Source organism: Pangasianodon hypophthalmus, chromosome 11, assembly GCF_027358585.1.
Source record: "Pangasianodon hypophthalmus isolate fPanHyp1 chromosome 11, fPanHyp1.pri, whole genome shotgun sequence".
Taxonomy (NCBI): Eukaryota; Metazoa; Chordata; class Actinopteri; order Siluriformes; family Pangasiidae; genus Pangasianodon; species Pangasianodon hypophthalmus.
The window spans coordinates 7,926,132-7,951,276 of record NC_069720.1 but is presented as its reverse complement, the minus strand read 5'-3'; the positions used below and the strand labels follow the sequence as shown (position 1 = coordinate 7,951,276).

General features: G+C 38.2%; 1 protein-coding gene across 7 annotated transcripts in view; it reads right to left on the bottom strand.

The window, feature by feature from the left end:
• Positions 1 to 275: 275 nt before the first annotated feature.
• The window catches only part of LOC113536658 (A-kinase anchor protein 13), an 80,684-nt gene continuing 55,814 nt past the window's right edge, over positions 276 to 25,145 (bottom strand). For 3 of the 7 annotated variants that reach the window (XM_026930745.3, XM_026930744.3, XM_026930750.3), the window contains 21 exons: positions 23,684 to 23,840; positions 19,790 to 19,851; positions 19,618 to 19,687; positions 19,369 to 19,516; positions 18,666 to 18,772; positions 18,274 to 18,417; positions 16,518 to 16,768; positions 12,909 to 13,034; positions 12,652 to 12,769; positions 11,346 to 11,597; positions 11,120 to 11,196; positions 10,097 to 10,278; positions 9,677 to 9,759; positions 9,345 to 9,527; positions 8,983 to 9,135; positions 8,066 to 8,127; positions 7,192 to 7,236; positions 6,581 to 6,631; positions 5,410 to 5,826; positions 3,544 to 3,859; positions 276 to 1,985 (listed from right to left, as the gene is read on the bottom strand). In XM_026930745.3, coding sequence (XP_026786546.3) covers positions 1,930 to 1,985; positions 3,544 to 3,859; positions 5,410 to 5,826; positions 6,581 to 6,631; positions 7,192 to 7,236; positions 8,066 to 8,127; positions 8,983 to 9,135; positions 9,345 to 9,527; positions 9,677 to 9,759; positions 10,097 to 10,278; positions 11,120 to 11,196; positions 11,346 to 11,597; positions 12,652 to 12,769; positions 12,909 to 13,034; positions 16,518 to 16,768; positions 18,274 to 18,417; positions 18,666 to 18,772; positions 19,369 to 19,516; positions 19,618 to 19,687; positions 19,790 to 19,851; positions 23,684 to 23,840 — 3,060 coding nt within the window. In that variant the 3' untranslated portion in view covers positions 276 to 1,929. Of the gene's footprint in view, positions 1,986 to 3,543; positions 3,860 to 5,409; positions 5,827 to 6,580; positions 6,632 to 7,191; positions 7,237 to 8,065; positions 8,128 to 8,982; positions 9,136 to 9,344; positions 9,528 to 9,676; positions 9,760 to 10,096; positions 10,279 to 11,119; positions 11,197 to 11,345; positions 11,598 to 12,651; positions 12,770 to 12,908; positions 13,035 to 16,517; positions 16,769 to 18,273; positions 18,418 to 18,665; positions 18,773 to 19,368; positions 19,517 to 19,617; positions 19,688 to 19,789; positions 19,852 to 23,683; positions 23,841 to 25,145 lie in introns of those variants that run through there. The other 4 variants (XM_026930748.3, XM_026930749.3, XM_053238018.1 and 1 more) reach the window with 4 other exon arrangements.

Genomic DNA, 25,145 nt, shown 5'->3' with positions numbered 1-25,145 from the left:
CCCCTTTGCTGCTGTCGGTGTGGGTGAGGGTGGTGTGTAGGATATGAGAGATTGCGTCCTCAGTAGACCTACTGTGGCATTAGGTGAACTGGAGTGGGTCCATGATGTCATTGGGCTGTACTTCTATATTTTGCTATTTTAAGTACCATTATTTTTTTGGGCTACACACCAAAACTGAGTGTAATTATATATATATATATATATAAATATATATATATATATATATATATATATATATATATATATATATAATATTAGTCAGAGAAGCAAAACAGTTCATTTAAACATGTTTCTTTTAATTATTTTGAGGACAATATTACATTTTCGCCTCCAAATAAAGTCAATGATAAATAAAGTCTTCTTACAAAATAGTGAAATCAGCTACAAATTAGACAAACATACGGTCCTTTCTTATACAGTTACTATCATTCACAAAATATTTACAGTCTTAATTTTGTCCCTTTACATAATTCAGCAAGAATACAATACTGTACCTTCAAGTACTGAATATTTCTTACTTTTTTCTTTTAACAAAAGGTTTGCACTCCTGAGAAAATGCTGCATTGTATTTTAGTGCATTTCATAATTTGTTCAAGCTACACAATCTGACTTTTATGAGCAATTATAAATACTTTGCATGATGTATGTGTCCCTGTTTAGTCACACACAAACATGTAAAAAGTGTAGCCAAGATTGAAACTGCACACGTCCTCAATTTTGTAAGGCCATAGAGGAAAAAAATTGTATTCCCTTTTTTGTGTATAAGGACCATTTTCTCTCATCAGAGTGTGATTCCTGATGACCTCAGTTCTAGGGTCACATAAATACAGACATATAGGTACATGCCATTCTTAATAATAAATGACACAGTACTCTCTGTCGCCTCCTGCTGGGTCGATTCATTCAGTGCAAGCGAGTGCTAGCTGAGACAAACAAAAATAGAAAAAAGCAGCTTGAGTGTGCTTGAGATACACACATCAAGTCAAAGTGTGACTTCTAAAGAATGGATTCAATCAAAGACTATAAAAGTTGATCGATTAAAACCATTTGACTGAAATCTAGCCGGGTGAACATTTTGGTGTATTATTTGGTGTAAAAAAAAAACCCATGATGTGAATGAAAGTGGTTGTGGCGATTGTTAGGCTCCGTGCCTAAGTGGTGTGTATGCGTAGCTGATGCAGTTTTTAGTGGGTGTTGCATTTTCTGTGCACACACACTCCCTGTCCAGCAGGTCATTTTATTTCTCTGTTTTCTACAATATTTACAGTTTTTTTTAGCCTTGTTTTGCTAGAAATACATCTAGAATACTAGCAGTACGTCCACAGTATTTAGAATCACACAGTGTGATACGTCATCATGTACGTATATAACAGGTGGTGATAACCACAGTATAAGGATCTCTGTAAGACTGTCTTGGGTTAATAATGTCTACACTGATTGTCAATGTATTCCTGGAGGTCTATAAAGTGCCTGATAAAATTTAAATCTCAGAGGGAAGTTCTCAAATAATTGTAGAACCTCATTTCGAAAGCATTTTGGTGTAATTATCCACTATAATTTGACTGCTCTCAATAATAAAAGACACGTTTTTTAATCCTTCTCATATTTTGCCTTCCAGTATAACAAAAAAAGATTTCTGGGGCGTTAGGCATATTGAGGTCAGACTGATGAAGTCCGTTTGAGTGTGTAACATTCAGAAGTAAGCGTCACTCTGTGAATTGCACATACAGAAACATGTCCCACGTGTACACGCCACATATGGAGGACGTGGAAATATTTCAGGGCGAATTCAGCCCAATTAGCGTGGCGGAGCGTGCCAGGGACACAGCGCGGGCACTTTGGCAGGCATCCTGCACTGAGTTACATTCAGCCGGTGCAGATAGCTTAGAGAACGAGGGAGTTATGAGTTGATTGGTAGCGAAGGCCAAATCAGCAGAAAATCTCCCCATCCAGCGGAGGGTCTGTCAGTGGCAGCAGATGGGATTCTGGAGAAAAGGACAGAGGTGACCTTTATAGTCAGTAAAAAAAAAAATTCAACAAGTGCTAAACCTATAGTTAACCATTCATTTCACTAACAATCAAATGCCCTTGATTAAACTGGAAGACAAATGCGAAGAACCAGGAAGTCACAGGAACTCAGGAAACCCTATTATTATATACATAATATTTAAGGTTATTATTTTATTTTTTAATTACATTTTTTAATTTATAATTTTTTTTAATTAAATTTTTTCAAATAATCCAAAAAATTTGGATTATTTGAAATAATCTTTCTATTCATAAAACATTATAACCATGCTCATAACTTTTTGTAATTTGGTAAAGATTCGTTGTAAGCATTTTTAGATTACCTCATGAAGCTCATAACGCCTCATAAAGCTCCAAAAATGTGCTATAAATAAGAAGAATAAAGGTTATAATCATGTTGTAATGGAAGTGTTACTATTCATTATAATGCCATGTGGTGCACTGAAAAATCTTAAATAATAATGTCCTGTGCATACTCTATGTGTTTGATTTGAATTAAAGTGTCACTACTGATTGCTTCCAAATATAACAAGGACGCACACGTGTAGCACTTAGCTTCCTGTCCCTTCAAGGTTAAACAGGAGCTATACACAGTACGTGTGTCCTTGGGATTTTCTGGATGTTTTAGAACAAAACAACCATAAATTTTTGTAATGTGCCTTTAGTATATTCTACATTACATATTTGAAACATCTGTCTGTATGTAGTTTTGTAATTAAGCTGGAAAATATAAGTCACTAGTGTCTTACAACTTATAATGAGGAATAATTTAATATATTATTCACTTTACTTGAAGCACTCAGTGACCCCATTTTAAATGTTTATAATGTTTTATAACTGTTAATAAATATTACATTTATTGTTATGTACAGGTCATTATTAGTTATAAAGGTTGTTCAGTACACAATATGACATTATAATGAATAGTAGCACTAGTTTTACAACTTGATGATCATGGAATTGTTTACAGCACATTATTAGAGCCATACGAGGCGTTATTAGTGTTGATAAAATGTTTACAGGGAGTCATTACCAAGAACAGTTATAATGCTTTAGAAATATGAGATTCATAGAAATTGTTACCAAATATTAGATCATTTTGAAAGTAACATGATCAAATTAAAAGGGTTAAGCTTTCAAAGTTGAGATCCTTGCTAGAAAAGTGAGTTTATTTTCCAATAGTATCTGTATTTTAAAATTTGGTCAATTAGGTAATTGGCTTTTTGTATAACTTAGAAACATAGCACAAAGTTCTCTTCTGCTTCTGTTATGTTGCTGTCACATTCCCTCCATCTGTACACACACCTCAAAATGTGAAGAGCTTCTGGGGCTCTATTCCCATAAATAATAAGATAAACATTAGACATTTTATTGCTGCAATGTGTAAACAGATGGCCTGCATCAATAAGACATTGATTATTATGTGGTGAACAGAACACGTGGGTTAATCAGGTGATTTATGCTCCGTCAGTTTGGATCATTTAAACCAGTCATTTACTGGATTAACAATGTTACCTGCTTCCTGAGTGGGCTTGCTCTTGCTTTTCTTCTTCTTCTTGTCTTTCTTCTCTTTGGGCCTGGCGAGCTGGAGGAGGCGGTTGGGGATCTGTTTCTGGCCCTCTGCGCTCATGACTTTAGGAGCGAAAGGATTGAAGGCATTAAGGTTTCGTCCTTTCTGTCTGGAGTCAATTCTGGAGAGAGAATTCTTTCCGGGGCTGGTGGACTGCTCGCCTTCGTCCTTCTCCTGCTTCGTCTCCTGCTCCACAGAGCTGCTGCTCTGAATGTTTAATGAGTCCTCTGACGTGCTTGAGAGAGTCCTGCTCACCCTCTTCTGGAAGACATGCAGTCCAAAAATCAGTTCTTTTGGTCTGTTGGTGTGTTTCCATGATTAGGTGCCATTTATGTTCTACTAATATTACATTTACAAATGTATATGTAAATTAAAGATAAAAAACATATTAAACATCAGTAAAGTGTTCTTCACAGTAACATACAGTATGTGCATATTTCAGATAGATTAAAATAATAAATCTACAGGTTTTTTCTACACTTTATCTTGAAATATAATAAATAAATAAATAAATAAATAAAGTACTTGATAATTGTACTACTTTTTCATAAATGTGTGAATCCATTTAACATTTCATATTTGACACACCCATTTCCATGAGTCATCCATTGTAGGTTATTACTGAACCCTGTTACCTGATCACTTTCACCCCTATGAAATATTTGGAATATTCCACAAGTCACATGATCAATAGAAAATTGCATCATCTGATTTTTCTGAAGATCATTGGAAGAAGAAAAATTCTCTCATTTTTCTTTATTTTCAATGATCTGTAAGGAATGACAGGTGACGGTCTGTGTTGTTATACAAAAATAATACACATAGTGGGGAAAAAATGCATGTTGTTTTAATTTTAATATAACAGCATGGTCTGGAGTGTGTTATTCCGCTTATACCACAGCGTTTCGCCAATGATTAATGTTGTGGAATGTCTGAGAGACAAGTTCGTTCCTGTTTTTACTTATGTTATAACCGCGATAAACAGTCATTCCCTCACCAGCCTCACTCCTCTCTCTCTCTCTCTCTCTCAGCTTGTCGTTAACCGGAAAGCGTAAACTCCTCTGCCCTGATAACCAAATTATAGATTGTAAGTAAATGTCATCATGGATTCTAGTGCATTTGATAATCCTATGGAAAAAAGAAATGCAGCCATCATCAGCTTGTAAAATATAAGACTGTTGCCTGAGATGGGTTAACATCTTTTTAATAGTTATCTGCATTAAAGATAGATTTTTACAGTTACAAGGGCTAAATGTATTTTGCCAGTTTCGTCCAAGACTTGTTTGATTTTATATGACGTATATATGTAACATTTTGGAAATAATTTCTAATGAGTTTCTTATTCATGAAGTCAAATAAATGAAGTGGTAGATTAGCATTCTTTTTCTGCAATCAAATGACCTGTGCTGTGCTGTGACTTAGCACTTGAGAGCTGCTGGCACTCTTACTTTTTAATTATAATCTGAGTGCTATGTAGAAGGTATAATGCAATTAACACTGCTTACAGCTAGGGTTGTTTTTCCTTTTGATCTGTTCTTATCCCATTTCTGGTTTTTTTTGTATTTTAACTTGTTCTAGTTTTTATAAAGCACATTTTGTAAACTTCTGCTATAAAATATTCATAATAATTAATTTTTCCATCATGTTTTACTTTGTCTTTTACTTTTAACTGAGTTTGCATCATCAAATAATGCACTGAAATTCTGAATAATCTCAAACTGTCATTTTGGGCATTAATCAGAATCCCAACAAGATTAAGAGAAATCTGCAACAAGAAAAGTAAGCACACTCTGTTGGTGTATAGATCCCACCTCCGTCTCCCTGAGCTGCTCCAGCATCTCCATCTCTCTCTTCATCTGCTCCTTCTCTCTCTCCAGCCTCCTCTGTGCATCCCTCAGTCTTTCCAGGTCCTTCTGGTAGTCTTCTTTCTTGCTCTGCAGCTCCTGCTGAGCGTCCTCCAGCTGGAAGCGCCTCCTCTGCGCCTCCTCCTCTTTGGCGTTGAGGAGCTGCTCTCGATTGCTCAGCTCTTTGTCTCGTGCCTCCCACTCCTTCTCCCTGCGCTTCCTCTCCTCAGCGTGAGCGGCTGCTTCCTGTCGCTGGCGCTCCGCACTGCGCTGCTTCTCCTGCTCCACTAGAGATGGAGGCCGAGACGAGGGACGTGAGGACGGACGCTCGCTTACAGCCTGACGCTGTTCCTCCAGGAAGGTGTCTTGCTGAACCACCAGAGCCTGCACAAATACACATGCACAAAGTAACTGCATGGGCAGAATTATTTTTCAAATCATTTATCTTTTTCTCAGATTTTATTGCAAAGCAACCGTATGATTTATTTTAAAATGTCCAATAGATTTTTATCTTAATCGCAATTACATTACAGGGTGAAATAGTGCTCCATTGTGCAACTCTGAGTGGGTAGTGCTAGCTCAGTGGTTAAGATGTTAGACACTGATTAGAAGGTCATGAGTTCAAACCCCAGCACTGCCAAGCTGCCACTGCTGGGACCTTGTACAAGGCCCTTAACCCTGCTCAGCTGTATAAATGAGATAAATGTAAGTTGCTCTGGATAAAGATATCTACCAAATGCTGTAAATGTAAAACTGTACTGCCTACATTTCATTCTAATCATAAGTTTAAATCCTCAAACTAATCTCTGCAGTATATTTGTTTATTGTCATTATTTGTTACTTCCAGGTTAAAATAACCACCTCTGTAATATAAATATCACTTTTAAAAATGATTTCACGTTTGTTCATATTATAAAAATAGACCAAACAGCATACAGGCTGCGGAAAAATAATCTCTATACACTTCCCTTTTCTCTGTTATCGGTCCGAAAGAAAGAAAGAAAGAAAAGCTCATTTAAAAAGAAAGAAAGAAAGAAAGAAAGAAAGACAGACAGACAGATAAGGGGTGAATCTATCATAAGTAAGATGAAATTAGACTGAGTGCAGTGCTGATTGTGGTATAGAAGTGAACACACACCTGCAGTGAACTGAGGAGAGCATGGAGATGTGTAACACTGCTCAGGACCTGCTGTACAAACACAATCACATCACACTTTAATCCCACTGACATTCACAACAGCACACTCATAAGCACTGCTTCACATACACTCCATGTCAGGGGGAAAAGGGGTCTTAACATCCCTTAATGTGTTTGCTAACACTGTGATCTCAGTAAGCACTAGGGCTGAAACAATTTGGGAAAAAACACATTTAATTGCGGTAAGACCAGCACTGAGATTATTTCTTTGAATTTCCCGGTTTAAAACTTAAGCCAACGCCACACCATGTCTACACAGAAATTGTGATAGTTTGTCTACTTATTATGTTACATTTGTTAAATTAATACGACTGTCAATATACAGTTTTAAACTTTTTTAAAAAACTCTAAAAATAGGATGTCAAATAATCCTGTGACGGCTCGATTCAATTTCCTCTTAAAGCCAAGTAAAGACCAACACCAGAGCTAAACAAATGGCTACAAGCCCCTGTTCCAGCTGCCATCTTCAGTCTGTTAAGCAGCTAAATCCAGCAGCCATTGACTATCGATAACACGGCTCACTGAGATTGAAGCATGTTCGGAGGCGTTACCTCTCTGTTCCTCTTCAGCACGAGCAGCAGGTTGGTGTTTCCCCCCTGTGAAGAAGACAAAGCAGAGAGTGGAGTCCAGCTGAGAGGCTTCTTTAATCAGCCTGACTCCAGAGGCAAGTGACCATGAGCTCAGTGCTGCTCTGCTCATTACGAGCTCTAAACAGCCAAGGTGTACCTTACACCCTTCTAACTGACATTCACAGGGCAGATGCACAGACCCTTAAAGTCATACCAAACCTTATAAAAAAATATATGATTAAATCCTGAAGGACTGTATTTAAGTGAAAGTATGAAAATTGTTACTGCAGTGAAACAGCAGTGATGGGCCAGTAGTAAGGCATCTTCTAACACAGCACTACTGAATTCTCCAGTCTGATTAGTTAGAGGTTGTTGATTCATATTCTAAAACAGCAGCTCTGACAGTTGTGCTGGCATTTTTTGGCATTTTATCTTCAATAGAGAGAGAAAAAAGACAGCTGCTATAATATGATAGCAGGAACTAACTTGCCACATCAGTGTAACTATTAACAGTTAAACATGCAAAATGTGGTTCACTAATAAATTCAAAATGGAAATGGTTGACAAATTGTCATTGTATAAAAAATGACACTGGAAAGTATTCAACTTTGGGGTGGTAATAATAACACCAGTTCACACCGGGCTGCATCTCACCACCCCCGCTGATTATTTTCCTATAATAGCAAGCCCCCCTGATTAATTCCTTACATAAAATGCAAGAGCTTTATCATTGTAGGTGCTTCTGTGCTTCGAATGACTTTCTAATTTTAAAAAAAAAAGTGCCATGTCAAACAATGGATTGTTCAAAATAGAAAAACAAAACGAGTTTTGGCGAACATGATTTTTGACTCCTCACCTTTTTTAGAACGCTGTCGGACTCTGTCCTCCTCAGGTCCTCGACCTCCTCTTTATCGCCGTCTGCAAATCCAGACAAACATTAGCCACAAGCAGAGACACACTAAACATTTGGCTGTAGATTCTATTACACTCAATCCTTGAACATAAAAATAAATGATCAGCAGAGAAACACAGACAGTTGCTGTTCATTCAGTATAATTTCCCCACTGGTGAATACAATTAGCATAAAACTGCAGCAGACATGGCAACATTTTGTTGCTGCTGTAAACAGGAGACAGCGAAGACAACAACAACAATGAACTGCAGCCAATTGTGCTTAAGATTTAACTTTCAATGCTTCACTACAGATTTATTCAATAAACAAACTTAAAGAAATTAGGCACATTACTTACACGTGTATAATATTATTTTGCCTATTTGGTTTTTTTTTTTTGGAAGGTTCCACCAATGGAAGCCATTAAAATTTTCATCAGACAATTAATTCAAATTGTCATTAGATTCCAGTTGACATTATTTATAAGCATAATAATTTTGGTAATGGTAGGTTGTGGTTTTCACCACTGTAACAAAATTACAAAGTTACAGACCACCTGGATTTGTTTTACGGACCTCTTGAGGAGTCCACAATGGTATTAAAGGAACAAAGTAAAACAGATCTTTTAAAATAAAGTAAAAAAAATTAATAAAAGCACACATGTACCAACAATTCCTAAAAGGAAGCAAAACGAAAAAAAAAAAATTGTAATAAACACTGAATCCATACCAGTAATAAACAATGGTAATACTAAAATAAAACGCGATAAAAGAAGATGCTTCAATCTTATAATTAATTTATAATAAATTTCTTGTGCTCAGAATCTCCACAATTTCTACAATATAAAAACAAAAAATGACAAAGAAGAAACATGCTCTCACGTTTGGAGCTATTCATCTGGTGGCTGTCGAAGCCTCCAAAAGTCTCGGATCTGCGAGGCAGAAGCACCGAAGCTGTGTTTCCGGGATCAGTGGCCCCCTGCTGGCTCACGGCTCCTCCCAGACCGCTGTGGACCAGCGTCTGCAACATCTCCACTGTAGTACACACAAACCCACAGAGACACCCGCGTCACTAACCACATTACATTAAACGGGTTACCAAAGGGTCCTGCTTGACATTTACTGGTGGAAATGAGCCCTAATGATGCCACAAGGGACACAGCTTTCATGTAAAAAATAACCAGTTCTAACACAGAAATACACTGAAATGGTTCTCTTCAGGTTCTGTATAAAGTGTCACTTACCTTCTCTAATTGCTTCCTTCATGATATTCTCTCCTTTGGGCATGTCATCATTGCAGGCCCTGAACAGCATCCTGATGGCCGAGGCCGTGTCTTCACGTGATCCAGAGCCACACATGTCATGGAAGAGCTTTATCTTCTCGTTCAGGAGAGCCAGGATCTGATCATCCTTCCTCTGAAGCATGGCTGAGAGAAGGACAGAGGGAGGAAAAGAGAATACACAAGGTCTAAAGCAATCTTTTTAAAAACTGGCACTTTGTTTAGTGACAATTACATTGAAATTCCAAACCATTTTTAAAACAACAAAAACCTTCCATTAGTGCTTTTCTCCTCACCTCTCATCTCTTTCGCTTTGGATTCCAGCAACTTTTTATCTTCCTCCGTCTCACTAGGGATGCCCTCGTCATCGTCCTTTTCCCTGTGAAAGCACAATCAATTTGTAAAAATTCAATCCAGACTTGCTCACTTCCTTTAGCTGTGGTTAGTTAGTGCAGCTTTTCCATACATACAAGCATGCAGCTATACACTTGTCTAACAGTTAGAACCTACATCTTGTGAATGATAACTACCTGTAACTGAAACCGTACTATTACAGGTACATTTCTGTTTCTCAGCATTAAACAATGTAAACGTACCCTCTAAAGTACAACAGTCATCTCTAAGGTCCAATAATTAATCAGAACAACAATCTAACTAAATATACAAAAAGACATACTCCTGATGGTGTGAGCAGGACCAGATATGCTGGTACTTACCTAGACTGCATAGCGCTCTGAATCAGCTGCATCCATGTGTTGCGCTCGTCTCTTGAAGTGGCATGAACTTCCACCATCTCTGGCTGCTCGATGCCTGCTGCGATGATGAAGAAACCCCGGTCCTCGTTAGCTACCTCTCTGACGATTAGCTTCTGTAGAGGGATAACGGTGGCGCGCTGGTCCTGGGGACGGTGAGTATGCAGGAGAGACAGAGAGAGAGAGAGAGAGAGAGAGAGAAAGAGAGAGAGAGAGAGAGAGAGAGAGAGAGGAAATTAAGTAAAATGAACAGAGGATGTGGGTGGAGTTAGAGGGAGGCACGGAGCAGGAGAGATAGATAGAGGAAGAGAGAAAGGTACAAACAACAACACCATGCATCAACAATAGTTCAGTCGAGTTCAACTGAAATGTTTCACAATTACAAATACATTTTAGGAATTTATTTACAATATTGTGCCAGTAATCAGTGATACATAGCATGATAGCTTTCTTATCATGGACACTGTAAATGATCATAACTACTGCTATAGGCAGCATAAGAGCAGCTGTCTTTAAAATGATTATTCATTTTTAGAAAAGAGGTTTCTTATAGTATGTCCTAATGTGAAGGCAATCTCTCGTAATTCTGTTCACCAAACAGCTATTCTATACAAGTTTGAAAAACATGGCAGACTATTAAATATTCAAAGCAATATCATGATAATATTGTGAAGCATGGAAAATATCAGGCATGTTTTATGCAAAAGTAACATCAACACATGCCTAATTTATAATATAACCAAAAGGCCACGATATTTACTTTGCAAAAACATTTTCTAATAACACAAATCACTCAGGACTGTGAAAGGGAAAGAAGGAAAATTTCCCAATATGTACTGAGCCATTATGTTTATAAATCACACAAACTGAAACTGACAGAGGCATGAAAAAGAAAACATATGAAAAGCTTGGGTAATGCTTTCAGTCTGTCAATAATCTCACAAAGTGACCATAATTTCAAAACCTGAGATTTTGTGTAAAACGTACTAGAGAAGCGAAGACATATTTCTGGTCCTTCTCTTGCAGGAATATTAAGACGTCAGTGAGAAGCAAGGCTTGAACATCTGTCACAGGGTTAAAACAGAAAACACTAATATTAAACTACATGCCTGTTGGACAAAATAATGCATGTAGAATATTAAAAAGTGTTTTCAGGAAGAATGTGTAATTCTTTATACTACTGCAGAGAAGCCTGAAGTTTTTTTTTTTTTACCCTTCAGTCTTCCTGCCATGGTTTTCAGCTGGAGCGGCCCGTCATGAAGGAGCTTCCTTCCTCGTATCAGATCTTCTCGAGCAAACATCTGACCGCTCTTCATGCGTGTGATGGTTCTGCCGTCTGTCCGGTTATAGATCTCCTCTAGCTTCTTCTTCTTCTCGTGCTTGTTCACTTTGTTGTCCACGGCAGCTATTACATCCTTGATGAGTTGCAGAGCCTGTGTGAGGTTCTCATATTCCTCTTCATTGTCTGTATATGCATGTTCACACACACACACACACACAAATAAAAAAAAAAAGCCAGCCTATTTAATTTCAGATGATCTCATAGCCTCATTTTAACAAGCCTATTTGTGTGCTTTCTCTTGCATTTACAGAAAGGTAATGGGAAGGTACACCCCTGATAGCTTCGTGCTAACTGAACATGAAAAATGCAATGGTCATACAAAAAAATAAATCTACACCCTACATAGTGAATACACATTTTCAGCATTAAACAGTGAGATATACCAAGGATGTCCTTACAGACAGATTAGTAAATTGACAAACGTGATTGACAGGTGAATGGACATGCCTCTTTGTCCTGATTTGTTGGCTGCTGGTGGCCCTGGAGCATCACAGAGATTATTTATTTATTTATTTAGTGAGGAAACCACACCTTTAAAGTGACTTATACCAGAGCACTGCTGAATTGTCGAATCTGTTTGGTCAGGAGGTGTTGATTAATTTTCTATTACAGCAGTTATCGATTGTTATCGATTCTATAATAAAACATACATAGACTCTTGCATGGTGGACACTCCAAATAAACAGATTTTTTTAAAAAGTATGTAATTGTTAAATAATATATTTAACATTTTTGGAAGGAGTCTCCAGTGTCTGCACTTTGTAACATTCAGAGGTTGTTCTTGTAGCAATCGGAGCTTTATATTCCGGAGTAACATTTTTTTTTCCAGAAAATATGTTATGCCTCTTGTGAATTTGCCATTAAAAGCGAGTAAATTCAACAAGTCTGCTCTGTTAAATCTCACACTGCTCTCTTCTTATGGCAATTTACGGGATACAAACTCTTTCAGACGTCCTACTTTGTAGAGAATGCGCAGTGTGTAAACACGGCACCTCATATGGGCAGCAGCAGAACCATCCATAAGACACGAGTGTTTACAGAGGGAGAAATACTGCAGCGCTGGTTAAACACAGACCCGGGAGAGGGATCTGAGAGCTAAGAGTCTGAGCTAAGGCATTAGTGATGCTTGCTAATGTGGATGATGTCCATGTCTCCAAGCTGTGTTAAAGAGGCTCACCTTTGGTGTGCTGCAGGATCCTCTGCAGCAGGACCGGGTACTTTGTTAATCTCTGAGTGACTAGTAATATGCATTCGGGGATCCCCAGGCGACGAACAATACTGCTGCTCATCTTTTTCTGAAATGAACAAGGCAAAACACGTCGCACAGTTCAGATGTTAATTAGCACACATCTAGTGAGAACTGTAAACTGTTAATTACTGCAAAAACACTCCAAGCCAAAAAGCTAAAAACAAGTGAGCCAGTGAATTGATTACCCTGATAAAAGTCTGGAAGCGTTTGTCTTTGGTGTGTAGTTCCTTGTACATGTTCACTGCTTCGTTGTGACGGCTGCAGAACTTCCCATAAACTTTCTTCATGCTTTCAGCATTGGAGCCCGAAAACTAAAACACATATTATAGAAATATGAAATGCTGTAAAGCCCGATCACAAAAATATGCATTTAGGTCAAAATTATTTTTGTAAAAGCGTTTATTTTATAATATTCCATTAACAAACCAATGTTTCTCTACAGATTTCCAAGTTCTGGAATGTGCCCCTTTGTATAAAACCACAGTGCTATTTAATTCTTGGAATCTGATTGGTCAGAGGGTGTTTACGTAATTTGCTATAAACACAACTCTGACAGCAGTGTTGGCTGAAATTCACATCACAGGTTTATATTAATGAATTCATTCTAATATATTACAGTCTCAATAGTAACAGCTCATTCACAAGACACAGGAAAAACTCTGCTTTGTGTTGGCCAGTATTCAACCACTCCTTCATTTATTATTTTCCTGCAGCAGCATGTTATAGGAAACAGTTTTGTTCCTTATGTACAGTATATGATATTGTTTAAAAATGCTAAAGCAATTTTGGCAAAATGTTCAGTTTAATAAATTCAGAGTTCAGGCTCAAACAAGGAATGATAGTTTCAAATCTGACTGATTTAAGGGGCCATAATTAAGCCCCAAACATCTCAAGACAAATGAACATCTAAATATTTAATCGATTGGGCATGCCAGTTAAAATTGGGTTTCTCTCTAATAGAAATTTTGAATATCTTTTGTGAATTCTGAATAATGAATATAACCTGGGTTGTGATAAGTATATCTGTACATTATCAATGAATATTCTTAATTTTTCGAACTTTCCTTTCGATTACCAAATTATGTATGATTCAGTAGTTCAATAATGCAAAAAGGAGGAGACCAGATGTCCCTGTCTCATTTTCGTTGCAGACTGAAGGAATTTCATTTTAATTTTAGAAAGATTTACAATCCATATACCCCTATATGGTGAAATGACCACAACCAAACTTATCTTTCACTTCTCTAGTAAATAATCTCTGGACCATATCTTTTCCGGAGTACCCAATTAAAAATATTCAGCAATGCAGGAACCAATTTGTCCTGTAATGACAGGACTGTGCCATCTGTGCCAGTCGACTTGTCTATCTAATTCCTTCTTTATCTTCATTTATCCTCTATTATCCTGTTGTGATCTTTCTGTAATTGTTTTGATTAAGCTGTAAATTGTGTCGCAGATGCTGTTTCTTCATAAGGGAAAAAGTACAATGATTCTGCCCCTCTTCTGCATCTCAAATCACTGTGCTTAATATATGTTTCAATTCCAGTCATTAAGCACCTCTTGGTTTAATTACCGTTCCTCATATTTGAGTTAACCTTCAAATTGTAGACCTTTGCTTTCTACTGAGATGCAACACCACAAACTGTCTATGACTGAAAATATTAATCTACATGTTCATGCAATCATCCAATCACCCAAACAGCAATCAGCAGTGCAATGTATAAAATCATGCAGATGCAGGTCAAGAGCTTCAGTTAATGTTCACATCAAACATCAGAATAGGGAAAAATGTGACCTCTGTTACATTGCCAGATGGGCTGGTTTAAGTATTTCAGAAACTGCTAATCTCCTGGGGTTTTCACACACAACAGCCTGTAGAGTTTACCCAGAATGGTGTGAAAAACTAAAAACATCGACTGAGTGGCAATTCTGCAAGGGGAAACGCCTTGTTGATATGAGAGGTAAGGGGAGAAAGCTGACAGAAAGGCTACGGTAACGCAAATAGCCACTCTTTACAACCACGGTGAGCAGAAAAGCATCTCAGAACACACAAAACATGCCAAGGCTTGAATGGGATGGGTTATAACAGCAAAAGACTACATCAAGTTCCACTCCTTTTAGCCAAGAACAGGAATTAAAGCTACAATCAGCACAGGCTCACTGAAACTAAACAACTGAAAATTGAAAGACTTTATTTTGTATTATTGACTTAAATTCAGGAATTTCTCCTAAAACTCCCCAACTTGCATTTGAGTATATTTACCACCACAAATTGAAATCCCCTTAGCACTTACTGCCTACAAAAACTTTCGACAAAAACTCCAGTTACAACCTCTATTTTTCCTGTTATCATTAGAAATATGCCTCCCTTGTTCTTCATGAGATACCTGCTCATAATTTACTGTATTTTATTACAGTATTGCCAGTACACTCTCCTGCCATGATCAGTAGGAAGATTCACTGGAAATACATCAGTCTATTCTGAGTCATTTACTCAATGAAATGTGTCTCTTGAAAAAAAAATCACTATTTGTAGTTTATCCATCTTGTTAACTGGATTGAGTCGTTGGTTTTCGGATGTCACAGAGCCCCAGATCCAAGCCTGCCTGTGCTCACTTTGTGTGCTACTTTTGCAGCTCTACTTTCTTCTTCTTCTTCTTCTTCTTCTTCTATCTATCTATAAGAAACTGTTCTTATACATTGCATTTTTGCTCTATACTGCATTACTGAGAGAAGCTTTGGTTGTATAACTTTAAAAGAAAAAACTGTAAGCGTAACCCCACCCTTAGCATTTCCAGAAGAATAAAAATGTTTGCATGTTAAACTTGTTTATCATCCCAGATAGAGGTCTGTCCCATGACCCTACATAAGGCTCCAAGAGGAAGTTCCCCATCTTAAGACCAACATAGGGCCTTCCAGGATGACTACACAATGAAGCTCAATCCTGACTGTCTCTCCATTAGTTCCTGTTTCTGCCCTGAACTTTATATTTACCAGTCTAATATTTACTGCTATCCAATGATCTCATCTGTAAAGCTTCAGTTTCTCCTTCTAGTTTGATTTCTACTGGCCATGGCTTTAATTAGTCTCCAGGGGTTTGATGATGTCAATGGGAAATCCTTTCTTCCTGCATACATATTGGTCCTTCTGGACATCCCAGAATATCCTTTTTTTTTTTTTTTGAACTATGTGCTGAGCAGAGTCATTATCCAGGTTGACTTGGATCTCACTTTGCCATGCCAAGTGGAGCACTGTCTTTTTTTTTTAAATTCTGAAACTGTGGAACTTTATCACAGTGGATATCTACTCTGCTCCTACACATGGCTATAATCCAAGTGAGACGTTCTCTGAAGATCTGCACTGTCTGGGAGGTTGAGATTTTCCTGGAAATTTAGGACTCCTCTGGCATCCTACATGGTCTAATATTTTCCCACCCAGAGGAGCCCTCTTGATTCAATATAGTTTTAGTTTAGTTAAAATTAAAAATGTGATGCTTTCAACACTTATCCAGTCTGAGAGCATCCTTTAGGAAGTAAAGTCAATGGTTTTGTCAAACTTTGTATTGAAGGCAGTGGGGATGATAACACATAGTGCCATCTTAATTAAATTGTAAAACGTATAAAGATCATAAAAGTGTTAGCATTTGAATTAAATATAGAGCATCACAGTGAAAAATAGATATTCAGATAAAATCTCTGAAATATGTTCTGTAAACTGTTGCTTTTTTAAAAAATAAAAACAGCCCTTGGTAGTGGACTTTATGTAACATAACCGGCACACCAGTCTCTCCTCACCTGTTTGACCAGTATATCCCCAATCCTGTGGACAGCGAAGGCTCCATCTTTGCCCGCCTGCTTGGCTTCTCTCCTCCTCTCGAGCAGGCTGCTGAAGAAGTGTGTGTGCATCTCCAGTAGGTCATCCAGCACGGGGAACACTTTGTCCACCGTCTGCGCCTCCAGCTGCACCTCTTTCAGCAGCCCTTTGCTGTACACGTCCGCCATGATCCGCAGCGTACGCACATGGTGCATCTCCGTCTGAATCAGCTCTGGAAGGAACAGAGACAGCGTTTCCATGTGATAAGTTATTGTTTATCAATACTGTTGTTGGATACAGTGCTTATAGCACAGAATTGCTGAACTATAGAAAGTGTTGATCAATTTTCCAAAACATTACATTCCATTAATTTTCCAAAACAAAAGGCTCTGACAAGAATGCCGGCTGTAATTCAAATCACAGATTTATTTTAGTATGTGCGTTCTACTACATTATTGTTTCTATAGTAACAGCTCATTCACAGAGACTCTCACATAATTTAAACCTGACAAGTGGATAAAAAATGTTATATAACAATGAAGCCAAACGTTTATGAAAGAAGACTTCAGTCAGTGTTGATGCATTAAGGTTAGATTGTTCCTTTAAATTTTCCTCCATGAGAAATCTTCAGGACAAACAACCTTGAGTTTTATGCATTTTTCTAATTCTAATTAGCCCATTAGTTTTTGAGAGAGAGAAAAAAAAGAGGTGCTGGTGAGGGAATGACTATTTATAGTTATTGAAATGAAAGTGAAAACAGGAACAATTTAAATGGAACTATAAACAGATAAAAGATACTACATGTAGTTGTTTAATTTTAAAAAATAATAATTTGCAAAATGAGTATGTGGTATCAGAGCAATAAAACACTGTTTGCCATTTATTATTAAAATTAATCAACTTTAGAGTGGTAACAGGAACTCCGCCTCATGACGTTGATTAGTTTCCTATAACAGCACACCCCCAAGTGTTTTATTTCTTACTGACTAGAATTCGCGTGAACGTACCACAAAGATGAGTAGAAAAGAGAATGTTATATTTGAGTTCATAAACGTTATTGTGAACAGTTTGCTTCAGCTAACAGCTAATTAGTGGTTTTTATGAGACAGCACTCTTTTGAAACACACTCAGCTGAAACATGAGCAACATATATGACCCTTTACTATATGCTGCAGATAATCCAGCTGACTATATTTTTAATTATATTGCATTTAAATATTACATTTAACATTACAACCAACCAGCTATTTTATAGTCTTAAAACTGATAAATGCTCAGAGGGCTTTAAGGGAACACACATGCGAACGCTCACTATCACAAACCTCACAAATCCTATGTTCTAGGGTTTGGAGCATTCTGTAAAATGGGTGATAGTGTGTTTGTCTTGTACATTATAGCTAGAAAATGATGATTGCTGACGGGAGGACAAGGTATGCAGCTTAATCAGAGCTTTATCTCAGTGCTGTAAGATATATGTAACATAGATATTCAGATTCAATCAAGACTAGAGCAGAAAAACTGCTAGAGACGTGAGGAAAAAAACAGTATTAAACTGGTTTGGATGACGCACTGCATCTCCCAGATAATATGTTGACCATAAAACCTTAATCGCATAATCAGAAGTCCTTCCTACTGCAGTACATTCATTACAAAGTGTCCAAGAAGTCAAATGAGTCAGCTGAAGGCTGTTGGTTACAGGCTTTAACCTGAGCATAAGCTTTCCTCAGGTGACCCTACCATAAATGACATCTTGCTGCTTGATGACGTCCTTTTTCAGCTGCTTCAGGTATTTCTTATCCGCTGTCAAGCTCCACGAGTCAGCCTCCAACTCTTTAGCATCCGCCTCGAACTCTCCCATCAGCTGCCCATCAATCTCCGTTCCTATAAACAACACAGAAATGAGTTTAATAAGCGTGCGCAATAAAGCTGGCTATGGTGAATCAGGAACATGCAGCAAATGTCACTAATAAATTGTAGCTTGCTTCTGGTCAATTGCTGGCTCGAACAGATTTCAGGCACAAGCTCGTTTGAAGCCTGCACCTGCTCACTAGCTGTTTGGGAAGATAAGAGGAGGCTCCAGGAAATAGAAACAGATGAAGGGCTTTTCAGGAGGAAATGAGGCTGCTTACCTTCATCTATCAGAGACTCGGTGGACTCGTTGACCTTGTTGGCTTTGTGCAAATTGTCAGTTGACTGGGATAAATATCTCAGATTCTTTAATGGCATTTCATCAAATCTGAAGGAAGACAACAAGGAAGTGAGTTGGAGGTTCTTACGGCTGGTAGCTATAAATCGATCAAAGGCCTAATCAAATTCTCAGGAGTTAATAAAGGTTTCCAGTTATGACTTTTATTTTCAGGAAACATTTTACAAGGATTTTTAGATGCATGGGGGACGAGGCAGCACACTTGTTAAAGGAAAAATCCACCGTGAACAACATCAGTCAATATTTATAATCAATATATCATTTTCAGTTGAGAAAAATATTTATTTTATGGTTAAATTCTGAGTCGACGTTTGTGGTTTAAACATTTTAATTGACAAATTGGTCTATTTTCAATTGGTTTAACATATTTCTACATTACCCACAATGCCATTTGATTGCCCACTAATAGTGGTGCCAACGGGTATTCATCTCTACCTAAAGGGAGTGACGCAGCGGTGCTCTAGTCATTTAGTCTGTCCAGCTCTCTCATCTACTCATCCATAGACTCTGCTCAAACAGAACAGCTTCCAAAGCTTAAATTTTCATGTAAGTTTCAGGGTAGAGATTTCCTTTAAGGTTCTGGGTTAGCACTCAGTAATTAATACAAAGTTAAATTGGATCCTCACGCTGCAATGTTGCTGATGGACATGCTTTTGGACAGGTTGCTGCTGTTGAAAGGCATGATGCTTGTGTGTCTACGGGGAGTGGCCACCAAAGAGAGGTGGTCGTCTGGAGACAAAATGGCTGACCAGGGCCTTTCCCGTGGGGCAGAGGCTAAATATATAAATAAACAAACATACAAATATAGTAAGATAACAATGCAGTACTGAACAATGTGCCACTTAGTTTGGGAAAAGAAATGACACACAACATACTTTTTGTTCTTAAAGTGACTCCAGACATGGTGGTCGACTCTGGTATAACAATCTGGGGCTGTTTTAAAAACTGAAAAGGAGACATAGAAAAGGCAAATTCATTTTTAAAAGCATTCTGTTGGTTTGTAATTAAGAAATCCATTTAAATCGACTTCACAGAGATGTTCCTTACCTTTCCTTTGGTACACGCAGGAATGCTGTCTCGGCAGCTCTTGTGAACAAACACACTGCAAACTAAAAGAGAACAAACACTTTATATGAGCCACCATTCAAGAACATTTGTTGCATTAGTTTTGATCATTGAAAATGAAAAAAAAAAAAAAACATGAAAATACATCAGTGGTTTAAAACAAGCATGGGAAGCACATCCTGTGTACGAATATACTGAATTTGTTCCATAAGCTTATCCTGGATCAGTGAGCACAAAATGACTACGTAAAATAAGATTCTTCCCCAGTCAGAAAACCCAAGGGTTAATAAGAGTGATTTGCTTAAATCATAGTCTTGGGTTTGCGACTTGCCCTAGAGTCAAAGTGGTAAAGACTGTGCCAGCCAGGAAACTCCACCAAGCACACAAATAAACCCAGGCTGCAATCCACAAAATCCTGAAAACCAGAGACTTTCCTTAAAAATCAGGGATCTGACTGGAACAGCCATATCATCTACTAGATTTAACAGACAATTATCTGTTACTGTGATATTTATAAAAGTATATATAGTGTAAGTCAAATGTAATGTCACCAATTTATTTACAACGACTCTATTTGACTTAGTTCTAGCAAGTGAATCCTCAAATGTGGATTTTTGTTACAGTGTTCACTGCAGGAGTAGCTAGCAGGATTAATCCCACGAACAAATTTTGCCATTAACAAATGTCTTTTTTGTGGAACCAAGCTGAACCAAGTGAATGCAAACAAGGTAGATTATTTACTCTATCATCATGTTGTCCAGTGAAAGTGTAAGTTACACAAAAGGATAGACAACAGAGCTGTAAGTGTAAAGTTTTTGGTAGAGCATTACAGTCGTGAAACACTTAGAAATCATGAATGCAGCTGGCTGACCTTTAAGCATATGTGTGTGTCTGTAATAGTTTGCACAACATCATTATTATGCCATCAATGACACCTTGTGATATAATGCTTTGCTCAACCCTAATAGTTTCATCGTCAAGTTTTCGATAGATATCTCATCTAATATTGTGCTCAGTCATCACTGCTTTGTTGGCAAATTTACTGCTTCACTGAGATTAGAATAAAAATTATTTATTACCATATTATTTCTAATGAACAGAAATATACGAAGGTCAATTTAATGTGTATGTAAAACAAATAGATAAACACTAAACAGATGCTAGAGTCATTCTATTAACAATTAGTAGGGCATATTTGCTGTATACTGTAGAGTAGAAATAAAAGGATTCATTACAAATGAGTATACATGGTTCTTCTGTGCTAGAACTCAGCTAAGAGGGAGAAGTGTAATCCAGTTGTAGGCGCATGGACTGAACTTATGGTTCATGGAAATGGAACTATTCAAAAGCATACCAAATCCTTCATGGCTAAAGGTCATAAAAACAAATCTAGAAATGAATACGAAAAAAAACCTCTCAGTCTCTAAATGAAGCGGATCTCACTTTGACTAGTCCTTGAGGAAGCAAAAAAGGAAGGTTACCAGAAATGGATGTGCTGTTGAGCAATAAAGCTGCCTTGTGAAATGACAATATGTCCGGTGATGTAGGACAAGGAAGTTCTAATAGTATTGTGTATTAGTTATGAAAAAAATTCAATTTCTATTTCCAATCTCAAAAATGACCTGCTTTTGCACAGTCATCTGTGGCGATCAGTGAAGTGGCAGTTGCTCTAAACGCTGAATTAAATCAAAGCAGAGGTGTCAAACATGGCCCATGGGGCAGGACCAGCCAGATAAGGGCTTTAATCTGGTCCACCATATGAATTTAGAATAATTGAAAAATTAGAAACAAGAGCTAGTCTCTTTTATTTCAATAGGGGGAAATAGAGTAGTGAACTCAGGGCCATAAACTCAACTACTGATATTACTAATATGTACTTCTTCATTAGCAAGCTAAATATCTGACATGTACTATATAGCCAAAAGTATGTGGACACCCGACCATCATACCCATAAGTGCTTATTGAAGATCTCTTTCCAAAACCATGGGCATTAATGTGAAGTTAATCCCTGCTTAGTCCTCCACTCTTCTGGGAAGGCTTTCCACTAGATTTTGGAACGTGGCTGTGGGAATCTGCATAGTGATTCACAAGAGCATTAGTGAGGTCAGGCACTGATGGTGGGTGAGGAGGCCTGGAGTGCAGTTGGCATTCCACTTCATGGCAAACCATGTCTTCATGGGGCTCACTTTGTGTACAGGGGCACTGTTATGCTGGAACATGTTTGGGCCTCTTAGTCCCAGTGAAGGGAAATCCTAATGCTACAGCATACAAAGTCATTCTAGGCAATTTTGTGCTTCCAAATTTGTAACAACAGTTTGGGGAAGAACCACATATGGATGTGATGGCCAGGTGTCCACAAACATTTGGACATATAGTGTATAATCCCAATGAAGTCCATTTCAGTTCGAGGTTGCAACACTATGCAAGACACTCTATGGTAAAGCCACAATTTGGAAAAATTGTTGGTAATAAACTGTAGTCTGTTCATCTGTAGAGAGCATTTACACAGATCAGCCATAGCATTAAAGCCGCCTGCCTAATACTGTTTAGGTCCCCCCTGTGCTGCTCAAACAGCTCTGACCCATCAAGGCGTGGACTCTACAAGACCTCTGAAGGTGTGCTGTGCTATCCAGCACCAAGACGTTAGCAGCAGATCCTTAAGTCCTGTGAGATGCGAGGTGGGGCCTCCATGGATCAGACTTGTCCAGTACATCCCAGAGATGCTCGATAGAATCAAGATCTGGGAAATTTGGAGGCCAAATCAACACCCCGAACTCTTTATCATGTTTTACAAACCATTCCTGAGCAATTTTTGCTGTGTGGCAGGGCACATTATCCTGCTGAAAGTGGCCACTGCCATTAGGGAATACCGTTGCCATGAAGGGGTGTACTTGGTCTGCAACAATGTTTAGGTAGGTGGTACGTGTCAAAGTAACATCCACATGAATGCCAGGACACAAGGTTTCCCAGCAGAACATTGCCCAGAGCATCACACTGCTTCCGCCAGTTTGCCTTTTTCCCATAGTGCATCGTGGTGCCATCTCTTCCCCAGGTACAGTATGTGACACACACGCACCCGGCCATCCACATGATGTAAAAGAAAATGTAATTTATCAGACCAGACGAGGCATCTGATGATCACATGCCCATTGTAGATGCTTTCAATGGTGGATAGTGGTCAGCATGGTCACTCTGGCCCCATAAGCAGCAAGCTGCGATGCACTGTGTGTTTATATGTATATATAGATAGATAGATATGCATTTGGATAAATGCTGATAAAGTAACACATTTAAGACAAGTTATTGATCGATTAAACTGATTTTTGGGGCCTTAGTCCACTTGGAAAAATCAGTAGAAACAGTAGAAACTACAACAAATAATTGTATCATCATGTCAGGAGAGCGTAGGATTTTCTTGCTCACTAACAGAAGTCCATTTAAACACACTGGGTCTGCAAAGCTGCTTTCAACACAAACCAATATTCTGAGTAATCCTGATTCCAGTGGTCCTCTCATGGTAGCTCTCATGGAATTGCTTGAGGCTAAAGACTCCAAGGCATTTGCTGTAGCTGATGCACTTACTCATATGAGTCACACCATATGTAATGTCAATCTTCACTGTTTTCCAAAGAGTTCAGTTTCCCCAGTGGCGAGGTGGCAGACATGCTGTCTCCATCCTATGCTCATGATTTTTATCCCTGTTCTTGCATCGATTATGTAATAATGCCTAAAGTCACAGTTTTAAGAAATCAAAATATCTCCAAAGATTTCACTAGTGCATATCTGGAGCAATAAAGCATTTGCACTGGACCTGAATGCACAAGACAGGAAGTGGCACAAAATCTACAGCAAAATTTAGAGTGGCAGTCTCTTACCCGTACAACTGAAAGTGTCCTTAACGTTGAGGGTTTTGTTACAGTGCTGGCAAAGAGCTGCATGTCCCAAGATCACAGAGCTGAACAAATGCCCGTTCACGGCCTTCTTTTCCTTTTCTCTGGCTTCTTTTTCACGACTCTTCTCTTTGTCTTTTTCCTGTATGGCGGATAGTATAGTGGGCAAGAAAGAGAGACAGTGAGTTTCACAGACTTTTAACACACAGACAATACTAATATTTTAAACAATTTTAAACAATCTTGTCATTTTCTCAAAGGTCTTGTGTTGTGAAAAAAACATTTAAAACATTTAAATGCATTTAACAACATTTGCATTGCACTGTCATGCACATAAGTAGAATTTAACACTGTTGTCTTAGTTAAGTTCCCCTATTGCCTACTTCCTGTTTGCAACAAAGTGGACAAAAGAGCAAAAGCAAGGCCATTGCAGTGCAGACAGCTACGTCTAAAATGCCTTTTCTCAAATGGTCAAAATGACCCAAAATTTCAAGGGAAAATCCCTTCAAATTCATAATGTCTGAGGACTGTAGAGATGACTAGCACTGTTACTGAGGTGAAAATACCTACCAAAAACTCTACCAGCTACAATGGCAATGAACATAAACTCCTTATTCTAATGACCTAACAGAATGCTTGAAAGTCAACCTACCTCTTCTTCTTTAAAGCCGAGTATCTTAATGTAGCGACCATGTTCAAAAAGCTTTCTATAACTTAACATAACGGTCAGAGGACTAGAGCCTTCAGAGGCTCGCTCACTGAGAGGCGAGACACTTCAGCTTCACACACGCAGCATAGAGGAAGTGATGAGCTCAACATAGGAGGTGCTCTTCCTTTGTTCAGGACTGATTTAGGATCAGCTAAATTAGCTCACAATCAAAACACAGTGTTCACTGTGGTATAAGTGAAACTGATCAGTAGACGCTAAAAGGCGATGATCATGACATCATCGGGTTGCAGTGTAATCCCTAGTAAAGGCTTCAAGTTAAAAAACTTAGTCTGCCTGATTTCCAGCATGCCTCTGGTATGTATAGTAACCTTCTATAAGGAAGTACTAAAACGACAGGCCTTGTAGGTAGTGCACTATCTCATCTTCCTGCCTGACTTCCTCTGTAGAACAGACGGGTGAGGTACTTTAACAGTTCTCAAGCTTTTACTAGTGTTTAACCAGAGCTTCACCTCTCTGATATCAGGACAGCTGACTCACACAGCCATTACTCAGAACTGCAAAGTAATACCATTTACTGCAGTACACACTGTTGCATTTGTTGTGCTGTTTAAGGGGAGAAAATAACCACTAGACTGCACAGCACATTAGCACTACGTAAGTATGTTGAAAAAATAAATGTAAAAATCATCAGTGTTATTTAAGCCTGGTTTACACTGTGCGAATACAGCAGTGTTTTAAGATTATTACTTGTCACACTGTACGAGATGATCGTAATAA